Source organism: Pseudorca crassidens, chromosome 1 (assembly GCF_039906515.1).
Source record: "Pseudorca crassidens isolate mPseCra1 chromosome 1, mPseCra1.hap1, whole genome shotgun sequence".
NCBI lineage: Eukaryota > Metazoa > Chordata > Mammalia > Artiodactyla > Delphinidae > Pseudorca > Pseudorca crassidens.
This window is the reverse complement of record NC_090296.1, coordinates 35,296,071-35,311,935: the sequence shown is the minus strand read 5'-3', so window position 1 is coordinate 35,311,935 and position 15,865 is coordinate 35,296,071. Positions and strand designations below refer to the sequence as shown.

Genomic DNA, 15,865 nt, shown 5'->3' with positions numbered 1-15,865 from the left:
CTCATGGGATTATTGTAAGAATTAAATGAAATAATGGATATAATGCTTAGATGTTTCTTTAAAAATAGTAACTTCTATTATTACTATTATTATTATCATTCCAGCAATATAACTATTACTACTGCTCTCTGGTTCCCAAACCAAAGGCCAGCTTTAAGGGTCAAGATGATGGCAGTCTAGCATTAAGGGGACCTACAGAAAAAAAAAGTAGGGGAAAAAAACAGAAACAAGAACTATAGAAACACCGCCACGTGTACTGTTATGTTATGGTTTAATACCCCTGTGACCCAAAATCTCTGTATCATAGCAGAGTAGAATCAATTCATAATGATGGCTGTAATTCATCAAAAATATTAACGTTCATCATATTATTGCAAAAGGTAATGAGTGAGTGATCCTTTCTTCTTTCAACCAACGAGCAAAAATAGTAAAAAGAAAAACAATTTGGGTGCTTAAAAGGGTAATTTTTCAGCTACTTTTAAATTTCAGCATTCCCTAAGAATTTTGCATCACTCAAGATTCATTAATATAATAAAAATTTTAGCTGAAATTCTATATTAAGGGTAGTCAATAGAAAAAAATCACTATTAATAACCACTTGCCCTCTTCACACTCACACCCCTTTGCATACCCCCATGATGAGGGTTCATGTCAGACTTTTGAGGAAGTATAATTTGATAATATTCTTAAATTACTATTGCTTTAATTTTGTTCTAGTCATGGTATTTTATTTATTTTGACATTTCAAAACATTCCCTTCACAGGAGGGAAGCTTTTATGTTTATTGCTGAGTATAGTCTTAAAGGGCTGAGAAATACTCATCTTGAACAATAGGTAGTTATCTGGTAGACATGTATTACCAGGTAGTCTTCAGATAAAAAGAATGATTGTTATTCTCCAGCAGAAAAAAAAAACGTATAGACATTGTTAACTAGAGGGGTGGAGAAACTCCAGGATTTGGCATATGCTTCTACGGCACTGACAAGAAGGAAAAAAATGTAAACTACAGAAAACCAGGAAGTTTGGTTACTTGAAAACAGAAGATGCTAAAAAAGAATTAATTTAAATGCTCTCGAAACACTTCAGGTTATAAAGATTTAAAGGAGAGTCAACAGAAAAGAACTTTCACACGATAGGTGACCTGTATGAAGAACCATGTAACAAGAAAACTGCAGTATTTAACTTACTACTCAGGTTGCTTAGCAGTCACTAACAAACAACCTCTACTTTTCCTCTAGCCTGCCAACGACATTTGCAACTTTGGATATTGATGGTGTAAGAAAAATAATCTTTGCACTACCAGGTAAGAATATTTGAAATAGTTTCTTTTGCTTTTTCTGGAAAAATGACCAAAATCTTTTTGTTTCCCAGGTGACCAGTCCCCTATCAGAGCGCATGATTTGGAATCTGAAACACCTGGGTTCAAATCCCAGCTTTTCATACTGTATGACCTTGGACAAATCACATAACCTCTCAGAAGCTGTTTCTTCATCTATAAAATGGGGCTAATTAGGGTTGGTGTGAAAGTCAAATTAGTATCTTTCAAAGCACATTTCAGACCCTAAGATGATAATCAGGAGTTAAGTGTCACTACGTCTTTCTAGGGCACCTGCTTTTCCTTAAAGGAAATTGGTCAAAGTTAGCAGTATGATTACCTCTCACAACTAGAGTATTATGCTCAAGGGGCCAAAGGGCCTTAAATCGCCCATGGAAATACTAGAACAAAAAAGTACAAAGCTGCCTTTGGTTCTCACCAGATTTGGACTGGTTGGGGAGAGCAGCAACACAGGAGGGGCTGCAAATACTGATGCTTCTCAGCCAAATCCCAGGCATCATCAGTCTGACCACATCATTATCCCCACCCTCTCCCACGTGAGCAGAAACTCACGTGTTCAGATTATAGAAAAAGCAAAGTGGTTCAGTTTACAATTTTTGGACTTTGGCTGTGCATTTAAAGCCAGGTTTTAAAGCCATTACTAATCTTGATAAATTCTAAAGCAGTTTAGAAGTTTTGTGTATCTACTTATTTTTTTCAATTTTAAAAATTATCCTCTGATCTGTAGCAGTGTCCCATTCTCTATTTTTTGGCATAGATTCCTTTAGAAAATAACCTACTTATTCCTTTCAGATGTACAAGTCTGGTGGCTTTGGGATATTTACCTGCTTTTTTATATTAAATAAAGCTCAAGTAGAGATAGAAAGAAAAGAAGGCAGGCAGAAAATTTTAGAACTTTAAAAACATGTTTAAAGCCCCTATCTGTAAGCATAAAAGAGAGTATGTTTCTCTCATATAGGAAATGTTAAGAGCGAGGTCATGTAAATAAAGTTTTAGTCTTCAAACGATTTCTGTGGTACAAAACTCCTTAGGGCCTTTAATACATCCCTAGATACTCTGAAGACCATTATATAGAGAAATGAAATCATCTTCCTAGCTTCATTTTGACTAGAAGAGACTGTTTTTGTTGTCTACAGAAGATATGACTTGACCTACAAAGTATGTTATAGTGGGAGCCTATTTTGCCATTACTAAGTGTTGTTGATCTGCCAAAGAAGTTATAACTAAATAGCCTATTTTCAAATTGCTTTATTTTGAGATTTTCACTGCTCAGCCTGAAAGTACCAAAAGAGGGCAGCGACAATTCACATGTTCAGATTGTAGAACCAGCAAAGTGGTTCTTTTTATAAGGATTTGAAAACTCAGAATTGGATTTTTGGTTTCTTAAGGTCCTTGCAATTAAAGCCATTACTAATCTTGATAAGTTCTAATGCAGTTGAAAAGTTATGTGTTATCTACTTTTTCTTTTTTTTAACTTTTTAAAATTACTATAGTAACATGTGTTCACTGTAAAAACATTAGAAAACACGGATAAGCATTAAGAAATGTTATCCATAATCTCCCTCCCCCTGAAATAACCACTATTCGCAATTTTCTTGGTGTTGATTTTTCCAGTCCCTTTTCTTATATAGAGCAATTCATATTTTATAGAGTAATTTTATAAAACAGTAGCATTACAGGAATACTGTAATCATTGTTGAGTAATAGCTTTCTTACTTATTTTTCTTTTATTTTTCCTTTATTTGCTTTTCCAGAAAAATTTCCATCTGCTCATATTTTGAGGCAAGAGGAAAGCAATTGATTCTCATTAAGAGTCTGCTGTCCTGTGGGACAGTTCACTTTTTCTATTGAAATAATCAATGTCATTCATCACAACTTTTTTTAACAACTTAAAAAAAATCTATTCTTAACTGCTTTTGTGGGTAGAAGAAAATTAAAGGTATGCTTTTAGCTAGTAATAGGCTAAACTGACCATTGCTTTTATTTTGATGATGAAATTAGCAACACAAAGCCAGGCCAAGGTAACCTAAAATATAATAAGCATTCCCCACCCCCTCTCTCTCTATATATATACATACTCACATACCACTGTATAAAAGTATTAGTAAAATTTGAATTTTAGAACCAAAAGGAATATTAAGAATCATATAATCCAAACCTTTCATTTTGTGGATGAGTAACGTTAGACCCAGAAAGGTTTGGAACTCTTGCCTGGGTCGCATGGCTTGGTTAGTTAACAATACCACACAAGAAGCGAAATCTGTTGTTCTCAGCTCAGTCATTTTTTTCATAGCCCACCATACCTCTCTTTGAAGTGCATGACACACCCAGATTTCTTCTTGGAAAGGTACAGTTGAATTCCTCAAATTTTTCTTATAACTGCAAAAAAACTTGGTGTTTGTATTAATCTGCTCAGGCTGCCATAACAGAATATCACAGACTGGGTGGCTTAAACAACAGAAATTTATTTTCTCACAGTTCTGAAGACTGAAAGTCTAAGATCAAGGTGCCAGCAAGGTCGGTTTCTGTTACGATCTTTCTTCCTTGCTTGCAGATGGCCACCTTCTCTCAGTGTCTTCACGTGGCCTTTCTTCTGTGTATACACACTCGTGTTTCTTCCTCTTTTTATAAGGACACCAGTCCTATTGGATTAGGGCCTCACCCTTACAACCTCATTTAATTTTGGTTACCTCTTTAGAGATCCTTTCTCCAAATACAGCCACATTGGGGGTTAAGACTTCAACATATGAATTTGAGGGGAACATAATTCAGTTCCTAAGAGTATTCGCCTTCAAGTCCTTCACGTCTTAAATCATTGTTGTTTTTTTTTTTAGTTTAAAGAAATTTTTGGTTAGAGGGGATTATGGATAAATTTCTTTATTCTTATCCTACTTGCTAATTTTCTTTTGCACTGAGCATGTACTACTATGGTAATTTTAGAACATTTTAAAAATAGCAAGTGCAAACTCATTACTAAAGGCTTTCAACGTACGGCTCTCAGGAAAACAGATATAAATGGTGCCAAACAGCTTCTGTGCATCAGAAGTCTCTGCGTTTCACTGCTAGATCCAAATATTTACACCCTCTGTGGCATTTGGTCAACTACAGCTCTATTCTGGCATCCTTTTGGATTCAAGGTGATTCAGAAGAGGAATGCTAGTGGTTAGTCCTTTCACTCTCTATGATACCTGAAGGTATAGACAGTCATAATTATATGGCAAATTTTTATGTGTGTACTATAAATAACTGCTTGGTTGACTTTCAGGGAATCCTGTGTCAGCCGTGGTCACCTGCAATCTCTTTGTTGTGCCTGCACTGAGAAAGATGCAAGGCATCTTGGATCCTCGGCCAACCATCATCAAAGCCAGGGTAATGTTTTCTAATGACCGGAAACCAAAATTGAAGCCTAATAACAAATTAGGATATGATTTTTTAACTGCCCAAAACAAACGTCTAGAATTTTATATTAGTTTTGAGGAAAAATGTGGTTATAGTCCCCTCTTCATGATAGAAAACAGAGGGAAAGGAGTCCCTTTTATTCCCTTCCCACATTATTCCATGACTCCTAAAGTGAATAATTTTCTCCAGCTAGAAGTCCATTTAGGAGTGGATATGTAATGACAAAATGGTCAACAGAATACTAAACTAATACTAAACCTATATGGAAGGAGGGACAAGAATTTCCCCTATGTAAACTTAGAGAGAACAGCAATTTAGCTGATCACTTTTTCTGTGACCCCGCTGATAAATTTTTAACAGTTCAGAAAAAGACAATTAAAGGACAAGAAAGAGACTCTAGTGAAGCAGAAGAAAAGGGAGACCATATTGTTTGGAAAAAGGACCACTAAGGCTGAGGAATTATACCTGCAGTAAAAATCACTCCGAAATTAGAGTCCCCTTCTCCACCAACACTAACTTCAGTTTGCTTTACTACTACTAGTAAACTAATTATGTAACACAGTTTCTATGTAATAACTAATGAACAATTTTCCTGGCAATTTAAACTATAATACTAAATCAGTACTTTTCTTTCTTTTAAGCTTTACTAAGGTATAATTGATATACACAAATTGCACATATTTAATGTAGACATTTTGATGAATTTGGACATATGCAAACACCTGTGATACCGTCATCACAATCAAGGTACTAAACATATCCATCACCTCCAAACATTTCTTTGTGTTATTTGATTTGTTTGTTTATTTCATGCTAAGAACATTTAACGTGAGAACTATCCTCTTAAAGTATCTTAAAGTGCACAATACCACATTGGTAACTATAGGTAATATGTTGTACAGCAGATTCTTTAAAATGTATTCACCTTGCATAACAGAAACTTTATATCCATTGAGCAACAATTTCCCTTCCCTCCTCCCCTCAGCCCCTGACAACCACCATGCTATTCTCTGCCTCTGTGAGTGACTATTTTAGATACTTCCTATAAGTGGAATCATGCAGTATTTTTGTAACTGGCTTATTTCACTTAGCATCGTGTCCTCTAGGTTTATCCATGTTGCCTCATGGAAAACAGTATGGAGGTTACTCAGAAATTAAAAGTAGAACTACTGTATGATCCAGCAATCTCACTTCTGGGTATATGTCCAAAAGAATTGAAATCAGGATCTCAAACAGATATTTGCACCCCGGTGTTCATTGTAGCATAATTCACTATACAAAGATAAGAAAACAACCCAAATTTCCAACAACAGATGAATGGATAGGGAAAATGAAGTGTATGTGTACAATGGAGCATTATTCAGCTTTAAAAAAGGTCAGTCATTGAACATCAAAAGGTATAATTGGATACCTGTTATATGAGAATATAATGGCCTATGGATTGATTAAAAAACAGATATTGAAAATGATAGAACTGTCTATGATTTATAAGAAATATAAACCAGTTTTATTATTATTCAGAGATGAAAAATATAACTAGGTTATAGAAACTTTGGAAAAATTAACTTAAAACTGATCTGCACCAACAGGTGTAAGAATTTTTAAAGTTACTTGATAAATTTTAGATGATTTATAAGGCAGATGAGCTCGAGCGCCTCTCTGTTGGACTAATGAAATCAGTGCCTCATAACTTCTCTAGTACTTTTAAAAGTTAGTGTAAAGCTCCTTTAACCACTCTTTGGAAGTTTTGACCAGACTTGAGCAGAGTCCGGGCCCTAGGTACCAACCAGGGCCTGGAGCATGTCACGTGGGACCTCCACTCTAATAGAATCCCCTCTGGTCATCTGTTTTCTCACAAACTCTCTTCTCCAATCTGTGCAGCTTAGTCCAGCCTCTTCCCTGAGTCTCCTGGAGCTTTCACCTTCCCCTCATTACCACCATCAAACCTTCCCAAGACTTTCAGGTCTTTGGCAATCGTCTAAAAGTCTTCTCTCCCTCACCTCTTATCATCAGTTGCTTTATTTTCATAATTCTAAATAACTTTATTTCTGCTTCAGCAACTCAATACACATATCCTTTTTAATACCATGAAGTGCTCCATCTCAAAAATCACCAACTCTGGTATACAGTTTAGGAACAATGGCAAGTTACCTACCCGTAGATATAAAAGAATTTAAACACTCCTATAACACCTTCCCTTTTCCCTTTCCATAAGTCCCTTCTGGCTTTACCCCTTTCCTCATCCAACCTAAATCCTGTGGTGTATCACTTCAGTGTTTTTCTAACACCCTCAAATGTTTTTTGCCTCTTCTTCCATGAACTGTAGTAACTCTAAGAATCCACAAACTTAGATCAATCCTCCCTTTTTTGTCCTTCAGTTTTATTTCCAGGGCACTGAGTACAACTAGAGAAGAGACTACAGCTGTTCAAGTTATCCCTTCCAATTTACAAACCTCAGCAGGGGCCAATATTCCCCTTGATGATCCTTTTATATCCTGTGGATCAGCTTTTTCCATTCCTTACTGCAGTCTTCCAAATCTTCACCATTCTCCTAAAGCGCCCTCCACCATCCACATCCCCTGTGTTTTGTAGCCAAATAAGCTGGTTTGAATGATGGCTCCAATGTTTAATGGTTTCTCTTCTAATCCTGCCTCCTTTTAAATCCCTTTTCTCACTCTAATCATGTCAGCATCTCCAATTAAAATTCTTCAATGCTTCCCATGACCGCAGGGTTAAATCCAGACTGCTCAAGTGAGCACAGGAGGCCCTCCATCCCAAGGCCTGTTTTCCCTTCCAGCTTCATCTGCTTCCCATCCTGCACTCTGACCATACCAAGCTTTTTACTGCCTCCAGAACGGACGTGAGATCTCCTTCCTAGGAGGTTCTCTCCTAATCACCCCCATCTCTTTTCTCAGCTTGGAAAATTCCTTAGTCATAAGACTCAGGCATCATGCCCTCTGTGAAGCCTTTCTCAGTGTCCCTAAGAAGGGTTGATTATTTACTTCTTTGTGCCCTATTACACTGTGTTTGCAATTAATTATTTACTGTATTAGATAATTCTTTGAGGTCACTTCTCTAAAAGATGGACAGGACAAAGAGGAAGGAAAAAAATATTCTCCCCTTTTTTTAAGTAACAAGTTTTGTTTTTAGAGCACATTTAGGTTCATAACAAAATTAACTGGAAACTACAGAGAGTTCCTGTATTACTCCTCCTCCCCACCCCATCCTTACACACACAACCTTCCCAGCTGTTGACATCCTGCACCACAGTGGTACATTTGTTACAGTCAATGAACCTACAGTGACACATCATTATCACCCAAAGTCCATAGTTTACATTAGGGTTTACTTTCAGTGTTGTGTATTCTAGGGGTCTTGACAAATGTACAGTTACATGTATCTACCATTGTATATCGTACAGTTTCACAACCCTAAAAATTCTCTGTGCTCTGCCTATTCGTTCCTCCCTCCCTGCTCACCCTTGATCTTTCTACTGTTTTGCCTTTTCCAGAATGTCATATTGTTGGAGTCATACAGTATGTTACCTTTTCAGATTGTCTTCTTTCACTTATTAATATGCATTTGTTCCTCCATGTCTTTTCACGGCTAGATAGTTCATTTCTTTTTAGCAAGGAATAATATTCCATTCTCTGGATATACCACCGTTTATCCATTCACCTACTGAAGGGTATCTTGGTTGCTTCCAAATTTTGGCAATTATGAATAAATCTGCTATAAACATTTGTGTGCAGGTTTTTGTATGAACATAAACTTTCAGTTCACTTGGGGAAATACCAAGGACTGAGATTGCTGGACTGTATGGTAAGAATATATTTCGTTTTGTAAGAAACTGCCAAAATGTCTTCCAAAGTAGCTCTACCATTTTGCATTCCCACCGTAGTGAATAAGAGTCCCTGTTCTTCCACATTCTCAGTAGGATTTGCTGTGGCCAGTGTTTTGGATTTTTGGCCTTTCTAGTAAGTATCTAGTGATATCTCATTGTTGTTTTAATTTGCAATTTCCTAATGACTTACGATGTTGAACATTTTTTCATATGCTTACTTCTCATGTGTATATCTTCTTTGGTAAGGTGCTCAATTCTTTTGCCCAGTTTTTACCTGGGTTGTTCATCTTCTTATTATTGAGTTTTAAGAATTGTTTGTATATTTTGGATAACAGACCTTTATCAGGTGTGTTTTTTACAATTATTTTCTCCCCGTCTGTGGCTTATCAGCTCATTTCATTGACCTTTCTTTTTTTTTTTTTTCTCATTCTCTCTCTTAGACATTCACATGTAGAGCATACCATATAATACTATACCAAATAATACAATTTTATCTCTTGAGTGACTACTGTGTGCCAGCAAAATATTCAAAGGAAACAGAGGACTCCTAGTCCACAGCTCACTGCCCAGTTTTGAAAGAGTAGAAGAAATCGGCAGAAGTGAAACATCCACCATTTGCAGTGTTTTTCCACCAAAATATTGATATATGTGTATGTTTACTCATGGTACATCATTCTTATAAGCACTGAAGCTTATAGTAAATAGGTGCTTTCTTAAGCTAACTGATGTAATATACCAGAACTATAGTGTCAGTGTAACTAAATATATTGGTGAATAAAGTATTCTGCATTTCAGTAAAATACCATAAAAATCTAATTAGCTTCATCTCTTGCTACAAAAGGAACAGCTGTTTCTGAGGCTGTGAAAAAATTTCATTCACTTTAATTTGATGCAATTGATTCTTGTTTATTAAATTAACAAATATCTTCCTTTAAAACAAACAACCCCATTTTGTAGATGAACAAACAGGTATGGGAAAGCAAAATAAGTTGCCAATACAACACATCGTTTAGCAGTAAAACTGGGAGTAGAACCTAGGTGCCCGTATCTTCCCAGTATATTATTTGCTCCACTGTACTTCCATGAGCCATTCAGTGCCATTGCTGGGGAAAAACCTCAAACACTTAGCAAATGACACAGCCACATGAATAGCTCTTGTGGTTTAGTGCTGGAGAACACACACACCCACACACTCAGGTTGAAAGACAGATTTTTGTCCTCAGGTAAGCACAGAATAATTTAGGAACAATGGCAAGTTACCCCCCAGTAGATATGAAATAGGGTATAAACATAAGTAATATCATGTGAAAGAGTAGAGTGTGACTTAAGGAGAAACACCCTAGAATTGAATTTTATTCTGGATTCCAGATAAAAAGCATAATTAGAATGTTTTAATATTCTAATTAGATTATTAGAATATTTTAAAACAAAGTAACCAGAATGGATTAGAGATGAACTCACTTCAATAAAAATTTCCAGGTCAAGTTTTAACTATATCATTTAATTTAAGCAATATCTGTTTTAGTTGAGTAAAGGATTTCTAGACCATTTTAAGATAGAGTAACTTAAACGATTATTATGCTAATGGAAAATGTTAATTCTCATGCATTGGAATGAGTCTTGTTTTCATTGAACTAATCTTTGATGGGCTATAGATCATAATTATGTACTGTATAAACTTGTTCAAGTTATACCTTTTAGGCACCTGCTACCAACACATTATCACCTTGATCAGATTTCAGGATGAATTTAATGACATAGATAAAAAAAAAAAAAAACAGTGGCTCCAGGTTGAATGTTGATTGGTCATTCTGTATAATGTGTGTGAACAGAAATTGGCTGTGTTACAAAGATATGAAAGATGCCATTCCATAGCAAAGACTCATTCAGAGGAATTCTTTTAGTGCCAGTGATGTGACCAAACCAAAGTGGTATAACTTTTATGAGACTACTTTTATTTGCTTTAATGAGATTGTTTATCAGTATTGGGACTGATATAATCAGTCCTGATTACAGGATAATCTGATAATCAAGAGAAAAGAAAGTAACTATCCCTTTTGATTAATCTCTAAAATATACAAATACCTCATGCAACTCAATATCAAAAAAACAAACAACTCAATCAAAAAATAGGCAGAGGAGTTAAATAGACATTTCTCCAATGAAGACATATAGATGGCCCGGGGGCACATGAAAAGATGCTCAATATCACTCATTATTAGAGAAGCGCAAATCAAAACTATAATGAGATAGTCAGAATGGCCATCATCAAAAAATCTACCAACAATAACTGCTGGAGAGGGTGTGGAGAAAAGGGAACCCTCCTACACTGTTGGTGGGAATGTAAACTGGTACAGCTACTACGGAGAACTGTATGGAGATTCCCTAAAAAACTGAAAATAGAGCTACCATATGATCCAGCAATCCCACTCCTGGGCATATATCCAGAGAAAACCATAATTTGAAAAGATACATGCACCACAGTGTTCATTTCAGCACTATTTACAATAGCCAGTACATGGAAGCAACCTAAATGTCCATCAACAGAAGAATGGATAAAGAAGATGTGGTACATATATACAATGGAATATTACTCAGCCATAAAAAAGAATGAAATCATGCCATTTGCAGCAACATGGATGGACCTAGAGATCGTCATACTGAGTGAAGTAAGTCAGACAAAGACAAATATCATAGGATATCACTTATATGTGGAATCTTAAAAAAGGGTACAAATGAACTTATCTACAAAACAGAAATAGAGTTACAGATATAGAAAACAAACTTAGGGTTACCTGGGGGTAAGGGGGGAGGTGAGGAAGGATAAATTGGAAGATTGGGATTGACCTATACACACTATTGTAAAATAGATAACTAATAAGGACCTACTCTATAGCACAGGGAACTCTACTCAGTACTCTGTAATGGCCTATATGGGAAAAGAATCTAAAAAAGAGTGGATATATGTATATGTATACCTGATTCACTTTACTGTACACCTAAAACCAATACAACATTGTCAATCAACTATACTCCAATAAAAATTTTAAAAAGAAAATATCCCTTTCATATTAAAGATAAGTGTATGAATGAGTAGCTGAATTAGCACCTCAGTAAATCTTTACTGGATGGATGGATAGATGGATGGATGGATGGATGGTTGGATGACGGACAGTTGGATGACACACCGATAAATGGATGTTGAGCTTGTATGTTTGTGTAGGTCTACCTCCTTTATTTTCAATGTTAAAACATCTGCTTTGATTTCTTAATTCATAGGTCAGAGGTAAAATTAGAATTCAAAAATAGACTTTATATTTTTCATCTGCCCTTTTTCCTACTGCGGGTACCAACTTCTTAGCCTTCTTTTCTCTTTTCACCAGAGCAACGCAACCTCTGGACTTCCTGTATTAAGAACATAAGGTGGCAGTGGTGGAGACAGCAGAATGCCAAGATATTTCCATGTCCATTGAACTCTTTGCACAACTGCCACCACCCTGTAGTTTTAAGAGATGATCAGGTGATCAAGTTTGTTTTCTTTTCCTCATTTTTCTGTAGTTATCATGTGATGTAAAACTGGATCCTCGCCCAGAATACCATCGGTGTATACTGACTTGGCATCACCAAGAACCACTACCTTGGGCACAGAGTACAGGTTAGTCATTCACACCTGCAGGTATCTCTATACACCCATCCTGTTAAAACACAAATTTATGTATAACCTCCTTCCTTGAGTATACCTAATTTTGTAATTATTGTACATTTTCCCTTTTGAAAGATTAGATGTTAACTTATTCCTAAAACAGTGTAGCATAACAGGACAAGAGGAAAAAAAAAATACAGATTTTGTTATTCCATGGAGCCATATTTTCTAGATAAACATTTGAAATACAAATCTAAAATTACAGAAGATTTTTATCTGTTTGTTCAACCAGTAAGTTCTGAGCATAACTTTGATGGTAGGAAAAGGAGGGGACTGGGCTATGCCACCCATCAGTGTGAGATTAAAGCCCAATTAGAGTGTGATTCTCTGTAGCCTTTACTATACACTAGATATTGGTAAGATTTAAGGACTGAGAAATCAACGTTGATAATTCAGAGTTCTGAAGTTACCTGCTGTAGACTTTAAACTTTTATCCCCAACTTCTCTAGTCATATTTTACCCGACTTTTGATGGGATTCCAGAAAAAATTAAACAAAGGTCCTATCAAGTGCAAACATCAGCTAGCACAGTGAGTAGGTCTTTGATGGGCTTTGCCATCAGACTTGCATTCAAATTGGCCACCAACTAATTAGCAGGACCCTAGGCAAGTTATCTAACCTCTTTTGAGTCGTTGAGAATTAAATAAGGTAGTTGAGTAAAAGGTCTACCACCTTGTCTGGTACTTAGTAAATACTAAAGAAATGGTAGCCACTGCTGTTATTATCATTATTGTTTTAATAGGGTTTAAAAGCCTGTCTTTTCAGACACACGTCACATTTTAGCCTGAATTGAGAAATTCTATGGTATTTTCCACAATGCTGTAAAATTTTGGTTTTGTTCTTTTAAGCAATAATTTGTAATGTTTATTTTTAAAGTTCAGTGAGAAGGTAGTAGGATACAGTAGCAAGGCCACCTGAAAAAGGTACTGGGAAGTCTGATCATCTCTCTTCCTCTTGAAGACCTGTGTTTCTGTTCATCAGTTTTTATTCTGAAAAGGACTGCAAGGGCTGCGCATGCATACACCATGACGCTGATGCTGCTGTAATGAGAGTATTTCCTCCTAGGTAATCAGATGAGCAGCCGTCTGATGAGCATGCGCAGCGCCAACGGATTATTGATGCTTCCTCCAAAGACAGAGCAGTACGTGGAGCTCCACAAGGGCGAGGTGGTGGACGTCATGGTCATCGGACGGCTATGATGGTCACCAGCGGGAGAAAGCTTTGATGCATGTCTACATACCATTGACTGTATCCTGTAATATGCAACGGCACAGCTAGTTTTTCTGATTTGGATAAAAGTTGATCTGTATGGTCAACATCTTGAACTATATTTCAAAAGAATTTAAATACCTTTTAAAGAAAAAAACACCTAAAAATAAATCTTAACAGACAACTCTATTCTGATTATATCAAAGCAAATTTTTCCTTTCTTGCAAATTGCTTTGTGTGTTCAATGCTAGGTCTGATAGCGATAGCTTTTAGTAGACAGCAGTAGGTGCCTGCAGAACTTGTGTTTTTCTCATCTTTAAAATACAACTACTTATGCTCTTAAATCAAGGCTGTCTGCTTATTTATACTAGCGTAGGCAACACTTGGATTTCCCTTCTTAGTATGCTTCATAACCGCTTTACAGAGAGCTTTTGCTTGTTCTTTATCATGTATCTCGTGTTTATGTGCACAGTGCCAAACAAAGAGTGACTGGGTGGTGGCCCTGCCCTGCCTCAAGGAGAACCATCCCCGCAGAGCGTTCGGGGGTGGGGGGGCCTCTCATCCCAGTAGCCTCATGGCACAGTACTCTTGGGCAGTAACTGGATACCTTTTATTTGAACAAACAAACTGGGGGGAAAAAATGCTTCCTTAAGTGCTGACAGCCTTTTTAACCAATACATTTAAAATTGTACAGAATAAAAAATAAAATCAAAGACTGATCTTGTACAGATATTAGTGTTACCAGCATTCATGTGGAAATCAAGAGCAAAGAAAAAACAATGTTAAACAACTCTGTACCATAACATTTTCTGTAATGATACTGAAACTTAATGAATAAAAAAAATCCTCGATCATTATTTAAAATCCAGTGTGTGTTGGCCTTGTTAATAAAAAAAGAGAAGATTGTTATGCCATTCTGATGGGGTTCTGCCTGGATAAAAGGAATAGTTCAGATGGCTTAGCAAGGTTAAGTGGTATAAAGGAGATTTTTAAAAATATAGAGTAATCTATATTTTACTGTAGCATTGTGCAAATACAGATTAGAAAGTAGGAGAGAACCTGTAGTTGGTCTGGTCTTTCCAGTCATAGCTGGAGAATAGCAAGGAAATTTAGAGGAAAGATAGTTGATAATTTAGAAAAAAACTACATTTTTATTTCAGATGTCATAAAAACAAATTTCAAACATCTACAGTTCCTTGGAATAGAGGGGGAAAATAAGTAATGAACCATAAAATTGCAGATGAGTACCTGGACATTTTTTTATCATGTTTGGAAGTGAAAAATGGGAAAAATCTGTACTGACTATAGAAAATACAGTTGAAATATATGCTATCCACAATGGCTTCTTTAATAAAAACTTAGGGGCACTTTCCAAACAGTGGTAACGGGGCACATTAAATATGTTATAGAGTACTTAGTAAAGCAAACAACAAAAATTAGCCCACTAGTAGACAAGGTGCCAAATGATGGTAATGAAAAAAGCCAATTTGTAAACAATAAATATTTGATACTTATACTTGATATTTCCAAAGTTGAAAATAAAATGTTCTACATTTTAAATTTAGTTTATATGTTCAATTAAAGAAGATAAGGTTAATTAATAGAGGTCAAATGAAAGCTCATGCAAGGAGTTCTTTACCTACATTCATCCAAGAAATATTTGTTAAGCATATACTGTGTGCTTGAGTACAAGGTCCATCATGCTATACTATTTACAAGAATGAATAGGGATAATTGCTAACATTACAGTCCATCAAGGAAGATTAAAAAAAATGTGCAAGTAAGCATAATATTTGATATGTTTGATATTTGATAATATGGTAGAATGTGTAAAATGTGATAAATGCTGTAATTCAGATTTAAAGAGTTGGAGGAGTTCCAGTGAGAACCTTCTACAAGGTAAGATTTCAAGGCGTAAGAAATTTAGTGGGTCTTGAAGTCAAGGTAGAATTTTAAAGGTGATAATGCAGGAAGAAGGGTATTCTAGAAACAATGTACAATTAATAATAATTGTTATTTTTATTATAGAATTTAAGATCCACAAGGGCAATGATTTTTGTTTGTTTTGTTTACTGATATTATCCCCAAATCCTTAGAGTTCCTAGCATATGTGCATATGGATAGGCAAAAGTAAATATTTGTTTCATGAAACATTATACAGAGCTTACCAGGCACTTTTCTAAGCACTTTTCATATGTTTAATTTTCACAACAACCCTGTAAGTGTCATTATTCCTATTATAGATGAGGAAACTGAGGCACAGAGAGGTTAAGAAACTTGTCCAGGGTGACACAGCTAATAAAAGGAGGAGCCAGGATGCAAACTTAACAATCTGGCTTCAGAGTCCATATTCCCAAACACTAAGCCATAGAAAC

General features: G+C 35.9%; 1 protein-coding gene across 12 annotated transcripts in view; it reads left to right on the top strand.

Moving 5' to 3' along the window:
- GPHN (gephyrin) overlaps window positions 1-14,358 on the top strand; it is a 626,350-nt gene extending 611,992 nt beyond the window's left edge. For all 12 annotated transcript variants that reach the window (XM_067732935.1, XM_067732912.1, XM_067732903.1 and 9 more), the window contains 4 exons: window positions 1,239-1,303; window positions 4,602-4,705; window positions 12,138-12,234; window positions 13,347-14,358. In XM_067732935.1, coding sequence (XP_067589036.1) covers window positions 1,239-1,303; window positions 4,602-4,705; window positions 12,138-12,234; window positions 13,347-13,480 — 400 coding nt within the window. In that variant the 3' untranslated portion in view covers window positions 13,481-14,358. The remainder of the gene's footprint in view (window positions 1-1,238; window positions 1,304-4,601; window positions 4,706-12,137; window positions 12,235-13,346) is intronic.
- The last annotated feature ends 1,507 nt before the right edge of the window (window positions 14,359-15,865 follow it).